This window comes from Morus notabilis, unplaced genomic scaffold, assembly GCF_000414095.1.
Source record: "Morus notabilis unplaced genomic scaffold, ASM41409v2 Scaffold124, whole genome shotgun sequence".
Classification (NCBI taxonomy): Eukaryota; Viridiplantae; Streptophyta; class Magnoliopsida; order Rosales; family Moraceae; genus Morus; species Morus notabilis.
Genome location: NW_010361697.1, coordinates 750735 through 769639, shown reverse-complemented (window position 1 = coordinate 769639; position 18905 = coordinate 750735). Strand labels below are relative to the sequence as shown.

General features: G+C 35.2%; 3 protein-coding genes across 4 annotated transcripts in view; 1 reads left to right on the top strand and 2 right to left on the bottom strand.

Annotated features, from left to right (window-relative positions):
• LOC21405443 (E3 ubiquitin-protein ligase UPL7) overlaps positions 1 to 2693 on the top strand; it is a 9247-nt gene extending 6554 nt beyond the window's left edge. The window contains exons 11-15 of the mRNA XM_010100563.2: positions 255 to 362; positions 571 to 687; positions 916 to 1005; positions 1247 to 1330; positions 2617 to 2693. Of these exons, the coding sequence (XP_010098865.1) occupies positions 255 to 362; positions 571 to 687; positions 916 to 1005; positions 1247 to 1330 (399 nt within the window). The 3' untranslated portion in view covers positions 2617 to 2693. The remainder of the gene's footprint in view (positions 1 to 254; positions 363 to 570; positions 688 to 915; positions 1006 to 1246; positions 1331 to 2616) is intronic.
• LOC21405442 (GDSL esterase/lipase At5g03810) lies at positions 1924 to 4790 on the bottom strand. The gene is made up of 5 exons (XM_010100562.2): positions 4232 to 4790; positions 3980 to 4110; positions 3597 to 3830; positions 2631 to 2883; positions 1924 to 2425 (listed from the first exon to the last, which is right to left on the bottom strand). The coding sequence occupies exons 1-5, from the start codon at positions 4479 to 4481 to the stop codon at positions 2232 to 2234; spliced, it is 1062 nt and encodes a 353-aa protein (XP_010098864.1). The 5' UTR covers positions 4482 to 4790; the 3' UTR covers positions 1924 to 2231.
• An 8055-nt stretch (positions 4791 to 12845) lies between these two features.
• LOC21405440 (threonine dehydratase biosynthetic, chloroplastic) lies at positions 12846 to 18481 on the bottom strand. Of its 2 annotated transcripts, XM_024167215.1 has the most exons (10): positions 17960 to 18481; positions 17684 to 17863; positions 17304 to 17573; positions 16889 to 17095; positions 15946 to 16194; positions 15795 to 15865; positions 15517 to 15634; positions 15091 to 15225; positions 14871 to 14972; positions 12846 to 13278 (listed from the first exon to the last, which is right to left on the bottom strand). In XM_024167215.1, exons 1-10 carry the CDS (start codon positions 18419 to 18421, stop codon positions 13207 to 13209), a joined length of 1866 nt encoding a protein of 621 aa, XP_024022983.1. In that variant the 5' UTR covers positions 18422 to 18481; the 3' UTR covers positions 12846 to 13206. The 2 variants fall into 2 exon arrangements, with proteins under 2 accessions (XP_024022983.1, XP_010098862.1); XM_010100560.2 differs by lacking the exon at positions 12846 to 13278 and having other exon boundaries at positions 14536 to 14972.
• Between the last annotated feature and the right edge of the window lie 424 nt (positions 18482 to 18905).

Here is an 18905-nt window from a genome sequence, read left to right as displayed (position 1 = left end):
GATGGTTTGGAAGTACTGGGGCATCATTAGGAGCCACGTACTCTGACCTTGATTGCAGCATTGTAAACGTTATTCCAAAGTGTCCAACTTGAAGGGCAAGATATGATCTTGAATTTTTTCCTTGAGATGGTGGCTTTTAGTTTATACAATTTGATTAAAATGTTTTACTTCGCTCAAATGTTCTCAACAAGAATTTGGAATATTTTACAGTTTCATTTCTCTGTCATCTGCTAACTACGATATTCTGCATACAGTTGCTTTCCGGTGGAGACCATGACATTGACATTGATGATTTAAGAAGAAACACCCGTTACACAGGTGGTTACACTGAGGGAAGCCGGACAGTAAAAATATTTTGGGAGGTAATGAGCCTTTCCCTTTTGCGTATGGATTTATGTGTTCCACCTCCCTACATAATGATAGTCACGATATCAGTACGTGGTTGTTATGTAAGTAAAAGGTTAACTTCATCAGGATCAAACTTCACAAGTAATCTGTATGCTTTCGTCTTGGTACATATTATATATATGATGTGTGTTGTGTGTGTGTGTTTGCGATCCCATGTAACAGGTAATTAAAGGGTTTCAACCAAAAGAACGTTGTATGCTTCTTAAATTCGTGACCAGTTGTTCCCGGCCTCCCTTACTTGGATTCAAGCACTTGCAGCCCACCTTTACGATCCATAAGGTGTGCTCTTGAACTTACATGCATACATGGTTTTATGTACTGTTGCTAAGCAATCTGTCATATCATTCTTTTATGGTGGTAAAACTGGGGACCCATCATTATTTGTTAGTCCCTTAAATAAAATCAAGAATAAATAAATATTCAGCACAAGACCTTGAATGAATTGAAGAAGGATAATCTTATAAACTCGAGTAATAAAGGGTGTTGCCATTATTTGTTGTTACAAAGGTTGCCTGCAGTGTCCCTCTTTGGGCGACAATTGGGGGACAGGATGTGGAACGACTTCCGTCAGCCTCAACCTGTTACAATACCCTCAAGGTACTCTTATTTATGAAAGCAAGACATTTATTCTCGTTTTACATTGCAAACCATGAGATAAAAACATCTTTAAACTGGCAGGTATTTATACTATTTTCCCCTCTATTTTTCCAATTAATCAATACCTCTTGTTTTTCCCTGCTTAAGCGGGAAAGATGTATTTCTCCAGTCTAACCCTTAAATCGCGGCTATGTAATGTCTTATCATGGGTATGTTCTTTCACTCTTTGTTATTGTTTCAGCTTCCAACGTACAAACGACCGAGCACTTTGAGGGAAAAACTTCTATATGCAATCAGTTCAAATGCGGGATTTGAGCTTTCTTAGGTATCAAATTCATGTGATTTTACCTTCGTCATTTTGAAGTCTCAACTTCATTCTATACTACAGACTAATGTGACAAAACAAAGCATTTATCTATATGTTTTGTTTTGTTTTGTTTTTTTGTTTTTTTTGTTTTTTTTGTAGTTTCTAGGGTATAAAGTAGTTTGCCTGATTTACTACTATTAAGGCAAGATACTAACCACTATGGTTGTGTTTGGTTGGGGGGAAAGGGATGGAAAAGGAAAGGAAAAAAGCTTCATTATGATGTTTAGTTAGTTTTTGGAAAAGGAATAGCCATTTAAAATGGAATTACTTTTTCATTAAATGGGTGAATCATTATTCATTCCTCACATGGGAGGAATAGCCATTCCAAGGTTTTTCCTCTCTTTTTTTTTTTCCATATTTACTCTTGATAATTACAATATAACTAATACAATATTATGATATATTATATATAATATTGTAATTAATATCATAATGTATAATATAATATAGTTGTAATAATGATATTAATGATATCATAATTATATTAATAATTGTAATATTATAATTTTATTATGTAAATATTATATAATAATACAAAATATTATAAAATAAAATTATACTAATGTTGTTGTCTTCATTAACTGTGAAAGTGTTCTTATATATGGCACTCATAAAACTACCGCCATCTTATTAACCCAAGGATGAAAACATTTAAAATTCCATACAAAGTAGGAACAACACCAACTGTTTCTGTATGTATTGGTAACAAGGCTTACATACACGGATACTCTAGGTAAACCAAACCTTCAAACTACTGCCACTAAACGACTCGTGTGTTTAATGCAACTGCTCTGCATTTTATTCTATATGAATAGTGAAACCATGGCAGTCACAAATTCTTCAAACCATAGAAGCAGCTTCAAGAGATGAGATCAAAGCCTTGTTCAAGTAGATCACCAGCCAAGACCTCATTTGCGGATTCAGAGGGATGAAACCCGTCCCAAAATACGTACCCCGTCGCGTTGGAGCACGTCCCTATCGACCCAGAGTTGCAAAGCAGTGAGGTTTCAAGAGTGCCTGTTCCACAGCAAGCCCTTCTTGATTCAAAGAAACCTGTACCCAAGAGAGGAAAATGAAGTTACCTCATCAGCAAATTGATTTTACCATTATGTTCTTTCATTAATATGCTTGCTAAATACTCTTTAGAATGTTTGACAAACTGAACAATGATGGAAGAAAGTAGCTGATAATGATTGTAACAGTGACAATGTTCATCTAATGCATCGGTTAACTGATGGTTGCAGAGAAGGTGCATTACCATTATCACTGGGCTTTCTGATCATCTCCAAGAGAGGATGATAAATATCAAAGACAACAAGCTTGAGACCCAAAAGATTTCGCAGATTTTGGGTTGTGCTATTTAACTTCTTGTTGAATAGAGTTGCGTCGTTGTTTAGTTTATCAACACACTGGTTGCTTCCTCTTCCAAATAGGGTGACAGATGCCGGCAAGCACCCGAGTGGCGGTAAGTTAGTGACGCCGATCCTTCTTGCTCCCAGTCCATACAGAGTCTGCCATCACGCTGCTCATGTTATGAATGGAAATGCTTTTGAACAAACCAAATGAAAGGTTTTTACTTTTTATTTTTTTGCTTCTTCTGTGGATGTGGAAAGGTTTATTTGATATTGTTATGTGAATTGTTTCCAACTTTATGCGTGACACTGTTGTTTCTTCATTACACACATTGAGGGTGATCCTTATGAAATCTAAATAGCATTTATCACCAACCATGAATCAACATGAAATTATTTAAAGTACATCATGATTTATTATCATACACCGGCATCTTCTACATACTATTTGTCGATTGTATACGTATACGATTTTCATGTTCTAATATGCGTATAGCCCCAGCCATCTTAGAATGAAATAGTAAATTAAAGGAAAACTTCAAAGGATTTGCAACTAACCCCCTTAAACTATTACGTAGTAGCTACTTTTTGAGAAATTCCCATTGTTAACTTAATAATTCCGTTAGATGGTATAATCATGATTAAGCGTGTTGAATGTTGACCGTTAACATAAAGCCTATATTAGTTTAATCTAATTAAATCAGCTACATATAATATAACCCGTATTTGCATCTCTGTCCTAAAAGTTTAAGGTGTTACATGCCAAGTGAAGTGATAAAAGGATTATTTTCACATCCTTAAGATATATTAGCAAAATATAGAGACAAAAAAAGGAAAAAGTACAGTATTATAATATCGAGTATAAGAGAAACCTGAACAAAATTAGTGTAGGAACTCATGAGAATATCAGAGAACTGATCAACTGTGTAAGCTCTATTTAGGACAGGATTGATATAGTAGTTCTGGACAAAATCACTACTCCCAGCACTTAGAAGATGGATTGCACCAGAGAACAAGTCATTGGCTTTGGCTTGTCCCACCATATTCACCACTTTATCCTGATATGCCTTGTAGTAATTCAGCTGCTGTGTAAGTGAGATAGCCCTCTACCAAAAAGACCCAACAAAAAACACAACAATCAAAAAGAAAAAGACATATATATGTATATATGTATATGTATATGTGTTTGTGTGTGTGTGTGTGTGTGTATAGAGAGAGAGAGAGAGAGTTTTGTTTCATTGTTTTCAAATCTTACATATAACTGAGCTGTTCTGTCATAATAGCCAGAAGCTCCTGAGGCAAAGTTGGCTCCAGTCAAGAGCTTCTTTCCCTTGGCTTCCGGGCTAAGGTAAGCCGGCGGGTATGAGGTGAATCCAAGATATTCAGCTGTGAAACAATGAAACAATAATAATAATGATTAAAAAAAAGGTGTGACCTAAGACTTAAAAAAAAAACTCATTATAGAGGAAAAACCAAGAGGGTATGAGCAAAAACTCGGAAATTTCACCAGTGAAGTCTGTGGCAAGCTTTCCATTGCAGAACCTTCCGGTTGGTTTGTGAGTGACAAAGTCTCTTCCATAAGGAGGAAAATTTGCCTTGACAAGCGTATAGAGATAGTTATTGTTTCCAGTGTCAACCACAGAATCACCAAAGATCATCAGACCGGGAACAAGAGGGTCTCCATGAACCACAGAGAAGGGAAACACAACAACAATGATCAAGAAACCAAAGGCAAGTTTTTTGCTTGAGATTCCCATTTTTCTTCACTTGTTTTGTTTCCACTTTCCAATACACTCAAAACTCACTATTCTGGTATAGAGAGAGAAACAAGAGTGAGTGAATGCCAATGAGAAGGACAGGTGGGGATGGAATTTAAGGAGGGTGGTAAGATTTTTTTATTATTATTATTTTTTGGTAAAGAAAAATGGTCAAATGTGAAAGAGCTTTGAGAGGGAAAGTTTATAAAGTATTATTGTGCTTCCAATAAAGCTGCTTGTTTTCTGGCAACGAGGCATGTTTTAACACCCTCACTGAACTTGTTATATTTTGTCCTCTTCAATTCATTAGTTTCCTTTACCAAAAGTGTTATGATTGTTTTTGTATTCATGCTTGTTGGTTTGTTGTGCTTTGAAGAGGTGACAAAGGATTTAGTTAAAAGCACATATGGCTTTAAGAAAGATTTAAGGAGAAAAGTTCACTTTTTCGGTATCATCATACACATTGCTCAGCACAGCAAACAACTAGCTAGGCCAGTGTGCCGTGTCTTAACCAATTTCTTCTCTTAAAACCATCCAATTCTACAGACACAAACAAGACACCAAAAAAGAAAATGTTTCGATCAACCCATTGTTGATAAGCATGGAATCAAAGTAGTTAAACTCAAATATTGGGAAAACAACTTGAAACCATTATCTTTAATAGGCAATTTGTGACGTGTTCTTTTGAATTATTTTTCCATGCATTGCAAATTATGACAAGATCGTCAACTGGTGTGACATAATATTTATTTTATATATCAGTCTGCTGTAACATAATACTGATTTAAATGAGAAAATTTCTGATTATTACACTTGTTTTAATGTGATTGTTATTGTACCTCATTTTTTTTACCTATTACAAGGGGGACCTCAGTAGCCTTTTCCTAACTATATAAAATTTCTTTCACCAATCCACTACTATCATTTATAGGTATGATGATCATTCATTGCTATTAGTTAGCAAAATTTTCTTTAGGTGTATTATATATGGCACTTCTTTGTGATGGGGACGTCCTCTTTATTAGACACTGTGAAGTGTGAGATGCACCAAAAATTTCAAATCAGGTAATCAGACGAAACTGGCAAAACTTTATGGGAAGTGTCAGTAAGTGGAGTAAATGGAGCTCCTCGTGGATTGTATTTTGGACTCCTTTTTTGGCTTTGCCTCGAGGGGATTCTTTAGAACAAAGGAAGAAGAACCGTTTGACAAGTGTCTGTCTTCTTTTAAATTTACTTATGGTATCGGCTCAGTTTAGTTCCGTTCGAATTATGAATTAAATATTATTTAATTCACTGATTTTAATTTTTAATTTGAGTTTAGATGTGATTTTATATGAAAATATTTTACTGTAGTAAAAAAGTTAGATGTGACTGTTTTTAAGAGTTTTTTACTATAACAAAACTCGAAACGGTGAAATGAATGATTTAAAATTGTGTTTAATAAGCACACAGTTTGAATTATATTTTTTGTTTAAATTAAGTTAAACTGTTCAAATTAAAGTTTAACTCCTCCTTCTATTTCAATAGTTCAAACAATTTTTAAGCAGTAAAAGATGTCTATTCTCTATGCTTTTTATACCTACTAAATACAAATTTAAATTTTATTCATTGTTTACATTTAAACTTTAAATGCACATCCAAACGCCAATTCAGTTTACAGTTTTTTTGAACAGGAAATATAACTTTTAAATTAAACAGCCAAATCGGCAAGCACAACAGAAGATACAAAGCAAAAGATCATATGAACCCTAACAAAATCCTGTGTACAACTAAAACCAAAAAAAGCTAAAACATAAGTAACTTTATTACCATTTCTGTTTATATGAGAGTACTCCCACCTCCCCATAGAGGATAATTAACTAAACAATATCCTCTATAATAACACCTTCTTCGCCCATCGTTGAGCTTTCCTAAACCACTTGAACTACACGGACAACATCAACTTCAGCCATGCTGATGGAGAACCCCCGCTCATGTGCGAAAATTAGGCCTTCCCGAAGGGCCATGAATTCAGCTAAAAACGGTGAGAAAGATCCCGCAATCCTCTTCGCCAGACAAGCACAGACTATTCCTTCCCCATCCCTGATGACGTCACCTATTCCAATGGAGCTTGTACACTCTCCAACTGACGCATCAGTATTAAGCTTGAAAAGTCCAACCACCAGAGGTTTCCAGCGTACTTCACTAACAGGCACCGTAGTCCGATGTTTGGCTGCCGGATCCCAACAGCTTTGAAACTCAGCAATTGTCCACCCAGTTGTTCCTAGGATATCCGTCGGCTCTCGATAGACTCAGTGATGGACAAATTGGTTCCGAACCACCCACGCTAGTACACAGAAAATTTCAAGGTCCTCTCCAGTTGCTACTTTGCAAAACATAACACATAGAGCTTCAAAACCTCCAGCTTTGAAAGGCTTTAACTTGTGCCAAAGAGCACTCACTTCCTACACCTGAATAACAGCAGGGCACATCCACAGTGCATGCCAAATAGATTCCTCCTCCTCACCACAACGCTGACATCTCGTTACACAATTAATCCCCCTCTGAACTAAATTGGCAAAGGTTGGTAAGAAACCCGAAATTGCCCTCCACATGAAGTTCTTGATTTTATTCAGAATATGAAGATCCCACAGTTTTCTCCACCACACACTATGCCCTTCTCCCTCCAGAACTACTAGGCGAATTTTTTAGGCGCATGGCTAGCTTGTAGCCCGCACGAACGGAATAGAGCCCCTTAAGAATCATAATGCCACACCTAGAGATCTTCACTAGAGCCACAACTCAAAGGCATGTTGAGAATAATTTCTTGATTAATAGGGAGAAAAATATGACGAATAAGCTCCCGGTTCCATTGTCTATTAATAATAAGATCTTCTACCAACCAATCTTCAGTTTCTTCAGTCACTGCCGTAATTGGACGGAAAGAATGAGGTCTAGGGATCCAAGGGTCCCTAAAACATCGAATGGATTTCCCGGAACTAACACGTTTACGAATGCTACCTTTCAAAAGTTCTCGTCCCCATAATATACTACGCCAAGTATATGAAGGGTTGTGTCCAATATTAGCATCAAGAAAATCACCCCTTAGAAAATACTTAGCCTTAAAAATCATGGCAACAAAGGAGGAAGGTTTTGAAAGTATTCACCAACACTGCTTTGTCAGAAGCACTTGATTAAACACACCCACATCACAAAAGCCCATACTCCCCTCTTTCTTAGGACGACATAATAGCTCCCACTTTACCTAATAGATCTTCTTCTCAATGATTCAGACTACAGTTTAAATCATACAATTTGACTTTTTCTGTTTAAATAAAAAAATTTAAATCAACACAATTTGAATCAATGAAATAAACGGAGGCTTAACTTGTCTTAAGGGGGTTCAATATTGGGGTTGCTAAGGTTCGTGGTTTCTTGTCTATTTTCCACTTGGGATTTTGGCGGGACAGGCATTTGGGAACTTCCTATCTAGTTTATCGCGTCAAGAAAAAATTATGTTAAAAAAATATCAAAAGTAGCATAATGGTGCCGAATTCCAATGCACCACATACCTTATAGTAGTGCATTATAAGTCAATGTTTGAATATGTAGCAATGTGAGTTTTTGCTATAAAAAAAAATGTATTAGCCAAAAAAATGTATTATATATAACAATGTTAACGTAATTCACAAACATTGTACAATAAATATTTAGACCCGTTCATTTTATTAATTTAAATTATAATTTAAGTTTTTGCTGTAATGTTCTCTTTAATAAATGTTTAAAATAATTTTTTTTATTACAGTATTTTCTTTCATGTAAGTTCATATTTTTCAATTCAAATTCAAAACTCGAATTAATAAAACAAATAGAACCTCTTCCTAATATAAAAGGTGAAAAAAAAAATAGTAAAAGGCTACCCTCCAATCTTGGCACATAAAAATAAGCAAGCAATTGGTACAAAGATATAATCCATTTGCTTTTGAGTTGTTTCTCTATTCTTGTTTTGAGAGTGGGAGACTCTATAATTAGTTCAAAATATAGCCAATGATTTCAAGCGCAATTGCATCTATACTAATTATTTTTACATTCCAGTTTTTTTTTCCCTGCATAATACATTTTACCTTTCCCTTTTTCTGTTTTTCTCATTCTTGTCTTGTGTTTTTGGTCATTTTCTAATCATCCAATAATCCAAATCAATATAGTATTACCGGTAGAACCAGTTTTTAGACTGTTAGATCTGATCAAAATCAAATGAGATTGAAAAATATGCAGAACAGATAGTTTTTGATACAAACTGACGGCTAGAAAAAATAGAACTAGCGGTGATTTATCCTTTGTTTTGGTAGAAGACTCAATATTTGTTTGCTTGTTATCATGCATTTCTTGTGGATTGTATTGTATGCCATTTCAGCTTGTCTCTGAGGATATTTTTGCCAATTATCATTTTTTTTAGGAAGATTATCATATTATTGCACACTACTAGAGTTTTTATTTTTCTTTTCCTCTCCCTCTATTCTTTGTGCTTTCTTTGTTTTTGTTTTGTAGTTTGTCTTCGGGCCTTACATTGTAATATGTAATAAATGTAACATGGCGTTTATTTTGTGCGGCAATAATTAATTATAGATGTGTGACCTTAGATAGATAAATTCTTTGTTACCATATATCTACAAAATCACTGTTATACAGAGTAATGTAATGTTACACCTTCCATATTTTCATGTAGGACCAATGAAGTACTTTTGCCTTTGCTTTTCTTTTGTTAGTCTAATTAATAATTGAATTGTGAATGAGGGTTACCTTTTAATTTCAACTTTTTTCTCAAATATTTATCCTTTATTTTTAGAAACTATAAAAGCATCTTTTAAATTTTAAAACCATGATTCAATTTCATCATTCCCGAGCCTTTTGGATTAATACCATGATCATATATTACATGAGTTGACCGGAAGATAAGATATGGTACTCTGATTACCAATATATATATATATATATATATATACATATATAAATATATGGTACTCTGGTACTTTGCCACAAATTTTTTTATAACTAGAAAACAAAGACTCCTGCTTCTTTCGACTATGAAGTATGTTACAACTTACAATTAAATCATGTCGGAAAATGGAAAATACAGAGAATGCCCCTATCTAAGGGCATAAAGATGATATAATATTTTTCAGTTAATCTAAGCAATAGCCTATAAATATTGATGTCATTTTCAATTTACTTTCTGAACATTAAAAATCCCTACATTTTCTCCTTTAATTTTTGAATTAGTCCTATTTAACTCATTTTGTTACCCACCCGAACTTTGGGGAGAATTCTAAATTAAGAAGGCAGAATTCTAAAAAATGGTACTACACTGAAATAAAAAAGTGAATTAATAGAAGACATTAATAAATGTTAAGGCCAACACAGATTGGCCCCCATTACATTCAATTTCAATGTAGTACTGACAAATTATTGGCAAAAACGATTGATAAATTCTCATATTTGCCGTAAATATAGTCATTTTCTTTATTATCAGATAAACAAAACCAAGTGAAAGCATGAAAGATGAAAGAAAAATGGATCAATATTGTATAGAAGTAAACAAGAGTTAGAAAAGAGGGTCACAGTGTTGGGCTAATTCCTCTCAATTAACATTGCAAACTTATTCCTTGTCAAACAATTGGACAATGAGCTCCTTAAGACTCTACTTGAGAGATTTCATCGCCACTGCTGTAATGGCCTTTGCATACGCCCTTGTTCCTGGATCGGAGGACCGAGCTTGAAGGGGGAAAAGTGTTGTTGCGATCTCAAAAGGATGCCTTCTTACACCCCCACTCCCTTTAGGGCAGAAGCGAGGACAACCCTCTACTGAACGAATGGATTGGCAAAAGGGCGAACGGCTCGATCGATACGTGGTTGCGGCGACTGCTTTATCGAACCTTGTCATCCAATCTTTTAAATATTCATTTGGCTTCTGGTAGACCATTGTCAAGTTTTACTTTAGCGGCAGTACTTCTTTACTCCAATAAATTATAAGGAGAAGGCTTTTTTTAATTCTTCCCAGTTGGATATAGAATTTGACTTCAACGTTCTAAACCATCGACGGGCTAAATCCATCAAATGGTTCCTAAATCCTCTGCACATAATCTCCTACGAGCAGCCATGCAGCAACATATAGTCAGTGTACAACTCCAAGTGATCATCTGGATCTCCCCTTCCATCGTATGGATGTATGGTTGGTGCTTTGTATTTTTTAGGAAGGGGTGACACCATGATTTCAGGTGTAAATGGGTGATCATGAACCCTCTTTTGGGCGATATCAACATTTACCACCTCCGCTACCTACCCCAAATTCTTTTGTAAGTGATTCACCTGGCTTTTCACATCTTTTTTCAAACCGACGACATCTCCTGTCAGCTTTTTTTCAAGGCTCGCCATACGCTCCATGATTATCTTAACCTCAGTTGTTGATATTGCAGTAAAAAATAATGAATTATCAAAAAATTAAAGGTAATAAAATAAAATCTAAATATAAAATATTCAGATTTTAGATACAAAAGTCAAATTATTTGATTTAATAAAACTTTTCTTTAGAAAACATAAAAACTATCACAATAAAACCCTAAAAAGTAGGAAAGGAATTCAATAATTTACTGCTAAATTTGGATGCAAAAGATCATAAGCTTGAAAATAACTCTTTTAAGAAAATATATCTCGAAATATATATGAAAATCATCATTACAATAATGATAACGTAGTAATAATAAAAATTTATAAATTTCAGTATAATAATACGTGTGAAATGATGAACATGTAACTGATTTAATTTTATGAAAATGACATGTTGAATACTTATAATTTTCCATTTTATATACTCATTATGAAAATGAGTATATCATTACAAAAATCAACATGTCATTACGACATATCATAATATGGTCATGTTATGTTCGATATAGAAAAATTTCATACAAAAATGAATCTGGTGTATAAAAGAAATTTATGAGTTCATTCTAACAATTATATTATCATTAGGAATATGAATGAACTAAAAATGTTTGATTACGATATTTATGACTTCATTGGAAACAAAACAACGTGATGCAAAAAAAAAAAAAAAAAATGTATGACTACCAAAGAAAACAAAAGAAAATAAGGAGGAAATCATCTAGAAACCAGAAGAAAAGAAAGAGAAAATCATCAACAATGAGTCAAATTAAATAAGAAACCAATTACAATATTTTCAAAACTCATTGCTAACTGGTTTATTATCGGTTTTCGGCCAAAGAATGGGGAGATCTGGGTTTCTTTGGTAAGGATGTGGGTGTTTTTTGGGGCTATTAAAGAGGCAATATTATGACATGGAGGGAGATGGATATCCCGTTTGAAATGGAAAAATGAAAATTTTAAGTCTGTAATTTACAACTTTAAATGTTTTTAATTTTGATTCCTAAACGAAAATGGACGTTAAAACACAAATGAATGTCGAACGTTCATCCGTTTGCATTTGAACTTTATATGTATCCAATTTTAGTTTTTAATTTTCAAATTTTTTTTTAAATATTTAACACTAAGTTAATAGAATGACCAAAATTGAAATAGAGTAAAACTTTAAGGACCAACTATGAAACACTTTAAATGTCATAGACCAAAGTAGGATTGATGATAAACTTTAGGGACGATTTGTGAGATTAACTCAAATTGTTTTATATATATATATATATATATGTTTGGGATTTAAATTATATGAGTCCGGGATAAGTAAATTTCTTGTTATTATACCTTATGAGTCTATGACGCTGTTATTACATTCAACCTCATTTGCGAATCAAGTAATCATTGCCCAAGTATATATGATTCACATGTCACTACTATCATTTATGATCCTTGATTGCTAAAGTTATCAAAGTTTTCTTCCGGTGGTATTACAATTTTCTATAAATTAGTAAATTCCTTTTTTTTTCTTTTTTCCGGGTTTTTATGGTCGTTTCTAACTATCCTACGATTAAAATAAATATATGGCAAGTTTAATAGTACTGTAGATTTTAAAAAAAATTATTGTTAGTTATGCTAAAAAAAACAGTTGAGTGTTTAGTAAACTATAATTATACAAATATTGATTCTAAGGGTATTATACGTATTATAAAAATTTCATTAATTGTACTTTAAGGTAATTGTCGCACAATCTAAAAACTAAAATTATTTTTAGACTGTTTTTGATTTTGACTGTAAATTCTTCAAAAAATTCTTTAAGAATCACTTTTTATGGTTTTTACCAAACACAAATTTCAGCTTTAGATGACTGAGAATTGATTTTAGGCTCTAAGAATCAGTACCAAACATACCCATAATATTCGATCCAAAAAAATAAATAAATATAATATTGCACGACGTTTATTCTATGTGAAAATAATTCTAGAAATGCATGACATTAATCTAGAAACAATTAATTCTTCCGTTATAGAAAATAAAATTAATTCTTCTACATTCTTCCGTTATGGTCCATGAAGCGATCACCAGAAGAAAATGATACAACCCACTCACTCATTTGGTCAAAGTGATAAGCTAATCTTGCAAAAACAACAAAATGGGGGTTTCTGTAGATAAGATATGGTTCTGATTTACCTAATTTGGTGCTGCTGATTACTAAAGAACAAAGACTCCTGCTTTTTTAAACAAAGGGAGTAAGGGATGGGCTTTGCAATTTGCATCAAAAAGTCTGAAATCACCGTAATTGCTTACCACTGCATACTCATCCCAGATCATGAAACTTATTCACATCGGAACCTGGATTACCACCAACATGATTGCACCATTTTTCATCCTGTGAGTGGAAATCAAGAATGCAATTAAAATTATAGATCATGTCAAAAAATGGAAATCTAGAAGTAATGGTTTTTTTTTTCCTGTTAAAGTATAAAACTATTGTTGACCCATCTCCTAACAGCTTAAGTTTTTAGGATGGATTGGTAAACTAACATGGTATCAGAACGGGAGGTCCTAAGTTTAAACCCCCATAATTGCACTCTTTATCCCCATTTAAATTGTCATCATGTGTTGAGTCTTTAATATATCTCGAACTTAAATATTCACGTGTTGGGCTTTTCAATTAATTTACTCATATGATTGTCTATTATCTAGCCCACACGTGAGGAAGAGAGTTAATATATAAAACTATTATTAGCCTACCTCCTAACAACTTAAACTTTTGAAATGGATTAGTACACTAACCTTTCCTCTTGCTTTCTTTCATTGTATACATATTATATAAACTTAATAGGGCAAAATTTTAAACGAAACGCACAAACTAAAGATGTGGATTAAGAAGTGGGTTCTAATTTTCTCTTTCTCTATGGGGAAATAGTAGAAAATAGACTAATATTAAAAGCTTAAGAAAGTATATAGGTCAATTTTTAGTTATAGAACTTAATAGGTCATAACTTGTCAAGTTATGGTTCATAACCAGATAAGTTATGGATAAACTTGTCAAGTTATAGTTTATAGCCATATAAGTTATGGACAATTATGGACAATAACTTGTCAAGTTATGGTTCATAACCAGACTAGTTATATACAAAAACAGTTATTTAGCCTATTTATTAACTTATGTAAACTATTGACCAATTAATTTTAATTTATCTCAAGTCTTGACCTATTTTTCTTTTTCTCTCTTTTCTATGCATAAAATATTTTAGGGCCACCACAGATCGGCCCATCTGGCATAGCCTACAGTTTCACTACAGCACGCTGGAGAGGGGGTTCTGGACTGAGCGTGGAAGTTGTACAAAGGACAGACCAAATTCAGCTAAATAGAACAGCAAGAATAAAGGTGGTTTGGAGAAATAACAAAATTTTCGAGAGCTAATTTAAAAACTTGTGAAATGTTTTAGGGGGAAAAGAAGAATCGTTTAGATTAAATCTCATATTTATTGACTAAAATTAATTGATAAATCTCATATTGATTGATTAAAATACTTGATAAATTCTCATATCTGCTGATAAATATATTATTTACTAACTAAAATAAGTGAATATTTATTGAGTGAAGCGGGCCATTTTCTTTATTGTTCATAAACCGAAATTTACTAAAAGGATGAAAGAAAAATGGATCAAGAGCAATAGAAGTTCCACAAGAGCTAAAAGGGGGGGGGGTCAATGGCAAACAACAACAGTCATTAATTTCAATGACACCCTTGATCATAACTTACAAAACTGGGGACGCAAAAGGAATAGCCGAATAGCGCATAAAAAGCATGACTCCTATATTTCTGTTCATGGAGCTACGAGGGCCCTATACTTCCCCCCAAGGTCTTCTTTGGCAAGTAAAAGGCAAGCCTTAAGACAGATGAACTGATATTAACAAAGACTCGATTCTAATCAATGCATCAAAAGTTTGAAATCACCATCATTAGTTACCACTGTATATTCATATCCTAGACTATCCGCACGATCACGGAACTCATCCATCTCAGAGCTTGGAACCTGAATCCCCACCAACACATTTGCACCCGTTGCACCCTGTCAGGGGGCAATTTATAAATTAGGCGTCATTTCGTGTATTAAAAATAAAAAAGACAAAAAGTTTGGCACATTCCAATCTATTTAGAATATAAAACTTTAGGAGTTGGATTCCAACCTGTCCACGGTAATGGAACAAAGTAATATTCCAACGAGGACTGAACGCATCCAAGAACTTCAGCAAAGCACCAGGTCTCTCTGGGAAGACGAAACGACAAAGGACCTCATTTTGCACATTTAATCTCCCACCCATCTGAAAGAAAGCCAAAATACAGTAAAACTTAGTTTGGCGACACTTCTATACAAGCATATTGCTCATAGGAGAGGAAGGTACTCTTTCCTCAGTTTACATGATAGGCATGTTAGATGTTCCTGAAGCGGAGTGACAGTCTATGAATTTATTAAAAAAAAAAAAAAAATTCTGGGGATGAGAAACTTTGCAATATCATAATATATTAACACGGCAGATGTCAAATACGTAGAAGCCTTTTAATTGGCTTCCTCAAAAGTATTAAAGAAAAGGGGTCTATGAAAATAAGATTACCAAGTAACGCAAGTGATCTTTAACCAAATCATTTTCTGTGAGATTGTAAGTTTGAAGTTGAGAAGACGCCATTCGCTCCACCATTTCCTTGAGTTCTGAAACTGTATGAACACCAACACTGCACACAATATGAAAAAGGTTACTAACCAGAACTGACACACACACACACACACACACACACAGAACCCCAGAACCAATAGATGAAATCTCCCATTGAACTGGGTCCCAACTGAAAATTTAGAATTTTTTAGTTCTTTAAAAACCGAACAAACATTTACCTGTACAATACAACAGCCTCTTTGTCAGAGCTATATCTATATTTGAATTCAGTAATATCCATTGGACCCACCTGCCAAATGAATGATTAAGTTGACACCAAGAAGAAAGAGATGTTTGATTTGGAAAGTTGTTCAAGTCGTATGTTCATACCAGTTGACAAAAATGTTTGAAGCTCCCAGCCACCTCAGGCAAAACTGTTGCAAGCACTGCCTCTTGTTGGCGACCAACATTAGCAAGTTCAGTCACCACTCTAAGTTTATCAAAGTTCATATTTGCCCCACTGCTTATTGCTACAACATTTTCTCCTTTAATACCATAATATCTGCAGTATGCTTCAGCTCCAGCAAGAGCAAGCGCACCTGCTGGTTCCAAGATACTCCTTTTTTCCTCAAACATGTCCTGCAGCACAAGAACAATGACAATTTTTTTTTTTTTTCAGCATTTCCAAAAATCTAAGCAAGATACAACCTTTTCACTAGGTTATGAAACAAACTAGCAATCGTAGAAAAGTAAAAGTATAAAATTGAACAAGAATAACCCCACAACACGTGCAAGTCTTTTGATGCCATGAGTGGGCCGCAAAGCAGACAGCTAGCTGTTGCTATGCTACACATCAGAGTTTGGAGATGAAGCTTATAAATTTACACAAAGTAGACGACCCTTAGTATGACAATAGTTGTAGTATACTTGATGACTTGACTTATCAAGACCTTACTGTACTTCGAGTTGTTGATATATATTTAGCTATATATAAGGAGCACTACTAAATGGTTAATTCTCACAAGGCACACTGTACAGATCACTAATGTTCTACAAAGGTAATGAAATATGACCCTTCTGATGAAGAAAGTTCACCCAAACTCCTCATCAAAAAACATTCCAGCAGTTGACCAAGAGCCTTGACTAATATAAAAATTCAAAATTCACACGTTTCATATCTGCATCTAACCATAATCTAGTGTTAATTTACACCACAAACAAGAAATGCATATGTGGTTGTCACCAAAGTAAAAATGGACTAATATAACGAATAAGCATAATAAGCACATAGTTGCAGACTTGCAGGCCTTGAAACATGTAAAAAAAACCTCACCTTTATTGAGGCGCAAATAGCATCTCGGCTTACAAGAACAACACCATCTACCAATTCTCTGCACAAGCGAAAAGTCTCTTCCCCGACCTCTTTTACAGCAACACCATCTGCAAAACCTCCCACCTGGTCTAATATCACCCTCTGACCATGGTGTAACGATAACGCCATAGCATTTGCATCGGAGGGCTCAACCCCTATTATCTTCACCTGCAATTGCAAATTACGTCATGTAACAACCAATCACTAACCACCCCCAAAGAGCAACTTAACGATATATAATAATAACAAAACATCAACTTATAGCAATCAAGAAAAGGGTATAATTAAGAAACAGATAATAATCTTAATCTTCAGAAACTGTAAAAGATCAAATACTTATGAACTCAAAGTACAGAAAGCTAGAAATCCTACAAACCTCGGGGGTGACCCTCTTGACATAAGCAGCAATACCGGCAATTAGGCCGCCACCACCGACAGGCACAAAGATGGCGTGCAATGGACCTTTCATTTGGCGCACAATCTCCATTCCAACGGTCCCTTGGCCCATGATAACATCTGGATGATCAAATGGAGGTATGAACGCACGCCCTTCCTCTTCACTCCTTTTCTTAGCATAAGCTTGTGCTTCATCATAAGAATCTCCCACAAGAACCACCGTAGCTCCAAGTCTCTCAACAGATTGCCACTACCATAAATTGAATAAAATTCGTACACATAATTCATGATAAGAATTCAGAATTCGAAAACTATATTCGAATATTTGAAAAAAGAAAAAGAAAAAGAAAAAGAAAGAACCTTGATTTCTGGTGTGGTGACGGGCATGGCGATCACCGCATCACAACCCAATTTCTTGGCGGCCAATGCAACTCCTTGAGCGTGATTCCCAGCCGACGAGCAAATCACCCCCCTCTCCAAATCCTCCTTCGTGAGCTTGGCCATCATGTTATAAGCTCCACGGAGCTTAAACGAGAAAACCTGAAGAAGAAAAAAAAAAAAAAAACCAAAATCCCTAATTCATACATTTCCAACACATACGAAACTACTGCATAGCCAAAACGTTAATCAACTCACCGGCTGTAAATCTTCCCTCTTGAGCCAAACCTTAACGCCGAGCCTCTCGGAGAGCCTCGGCGCGAAATGCAGCGGCGACTCGATCGCGACGTCATAGACCTTCGACGACAGAATGTTCGTCAGGTAGCTCAGCGCATCGTCTCCGTCGCCGATGGCGGAGCGGTCCGGTGCTGCGCCGACGTAGCCCGCGGGGTACTGGAGGGAATCGGCGGATACTCTCAAGCGAGCCGGAGCCGTCGGAGGATTCCGCAACGTCGCCGCCGCAGCACCATTTCCGGCGGAGGGAGCTGATGGATTGGGGGAAATCTCGGCCGCCGGTTTGGAAAGCGTGGCGGCGATGAAGGGCCTGATTTGGCGGCCGTTCGCAGCTCGGTGGGCTTCATTGGGCCTGCGTTGGGCCAATTCCGGCCATTTTGATGGGAGGAGAGGCGAATGGGCCCGAGTCAGGCGCAGCGCCTCCATGGATTTTCGGTTTCTTAGAGAGAGAGTTTTTTCAAGTTCGTGTTGGAGGCGACTGATAATTTGTCCCTCGCAACAAGTAAGTCATTTGGTTGGAGTTTATTTATACTGACCGAACGCACGCGCTGTTTGAAACTGAAGTGCTACTCTGACCGTTGTTCTGGTAAAAAGATGACAGCCCGTAGCAGCAAGACACGTAGACTAGGTGATTAAGTTGGCTGACGTGTAATCTGAGCATGGGCTTGTTGCAATGGTTGTGTGCTGCTTCAGGTTTGTTTAGCCGGGATTCAACTTTCCTGTCCAACATGTTCTTTTGTCAAAAAAAAAAAAAAAAAAAAACTCAAAAACAGACAACTCAAGTTTCAATTTTATTCAAGTTTATATTCTTTTAAGTTTTAATTTTATTCAATTTTACTCAACTTTATTCAAGTTATAACTTCAACTCAAGTTATAACTCAAATTCAACTCAAAAACTACACTCAAGTTA

Bases quoted from the DNA above. Each gene is read 5' to 3' on its own strand.
- LOC21405442 (XM_010100562.2), bottom strand. From the start codon at position 4,481: ATGGGAATCTCAAGCAAAAAACTTGCCTTTGGTTTCTTGATCATTGTT. The intron at 4,111-4,231 runs GTGAAATTTCCG...ATTGTTTCACAG, and splicing joins GCTTGCCACAGACTTCACTG to CTGAATATCTTGGATTCACC. The intron at 2,426-2,630 runs GTAATGCACCTT...TCTTGGGTACAG, and splicing joins CAGAAAGCCCAGTGATAATG to GTTTCTTTGAATCAAGAAGG.
- LOC21405440 (XM_024167215.1), bottom strand. From the start codon at position 18,421: ATGGAGGCGCTGCGCCTGACTCGGGCCCATTCGCCTCTCCTCCCATCA. The intron at 15,866-15,945 runs GTATGAACATAC...TTCATTTGGCAG, and splicing joins TCAAACATTTTTGTCAACTG to GTGGGTCCAATGGATATTAC. The intron at 15,635-15,794 runs GTAAATGTTTGT...TATTGTGTGCAG, and splicing joins GAGGCTGTTGTATTGTACAG to TGTTGGTGTTCATACAGTTT.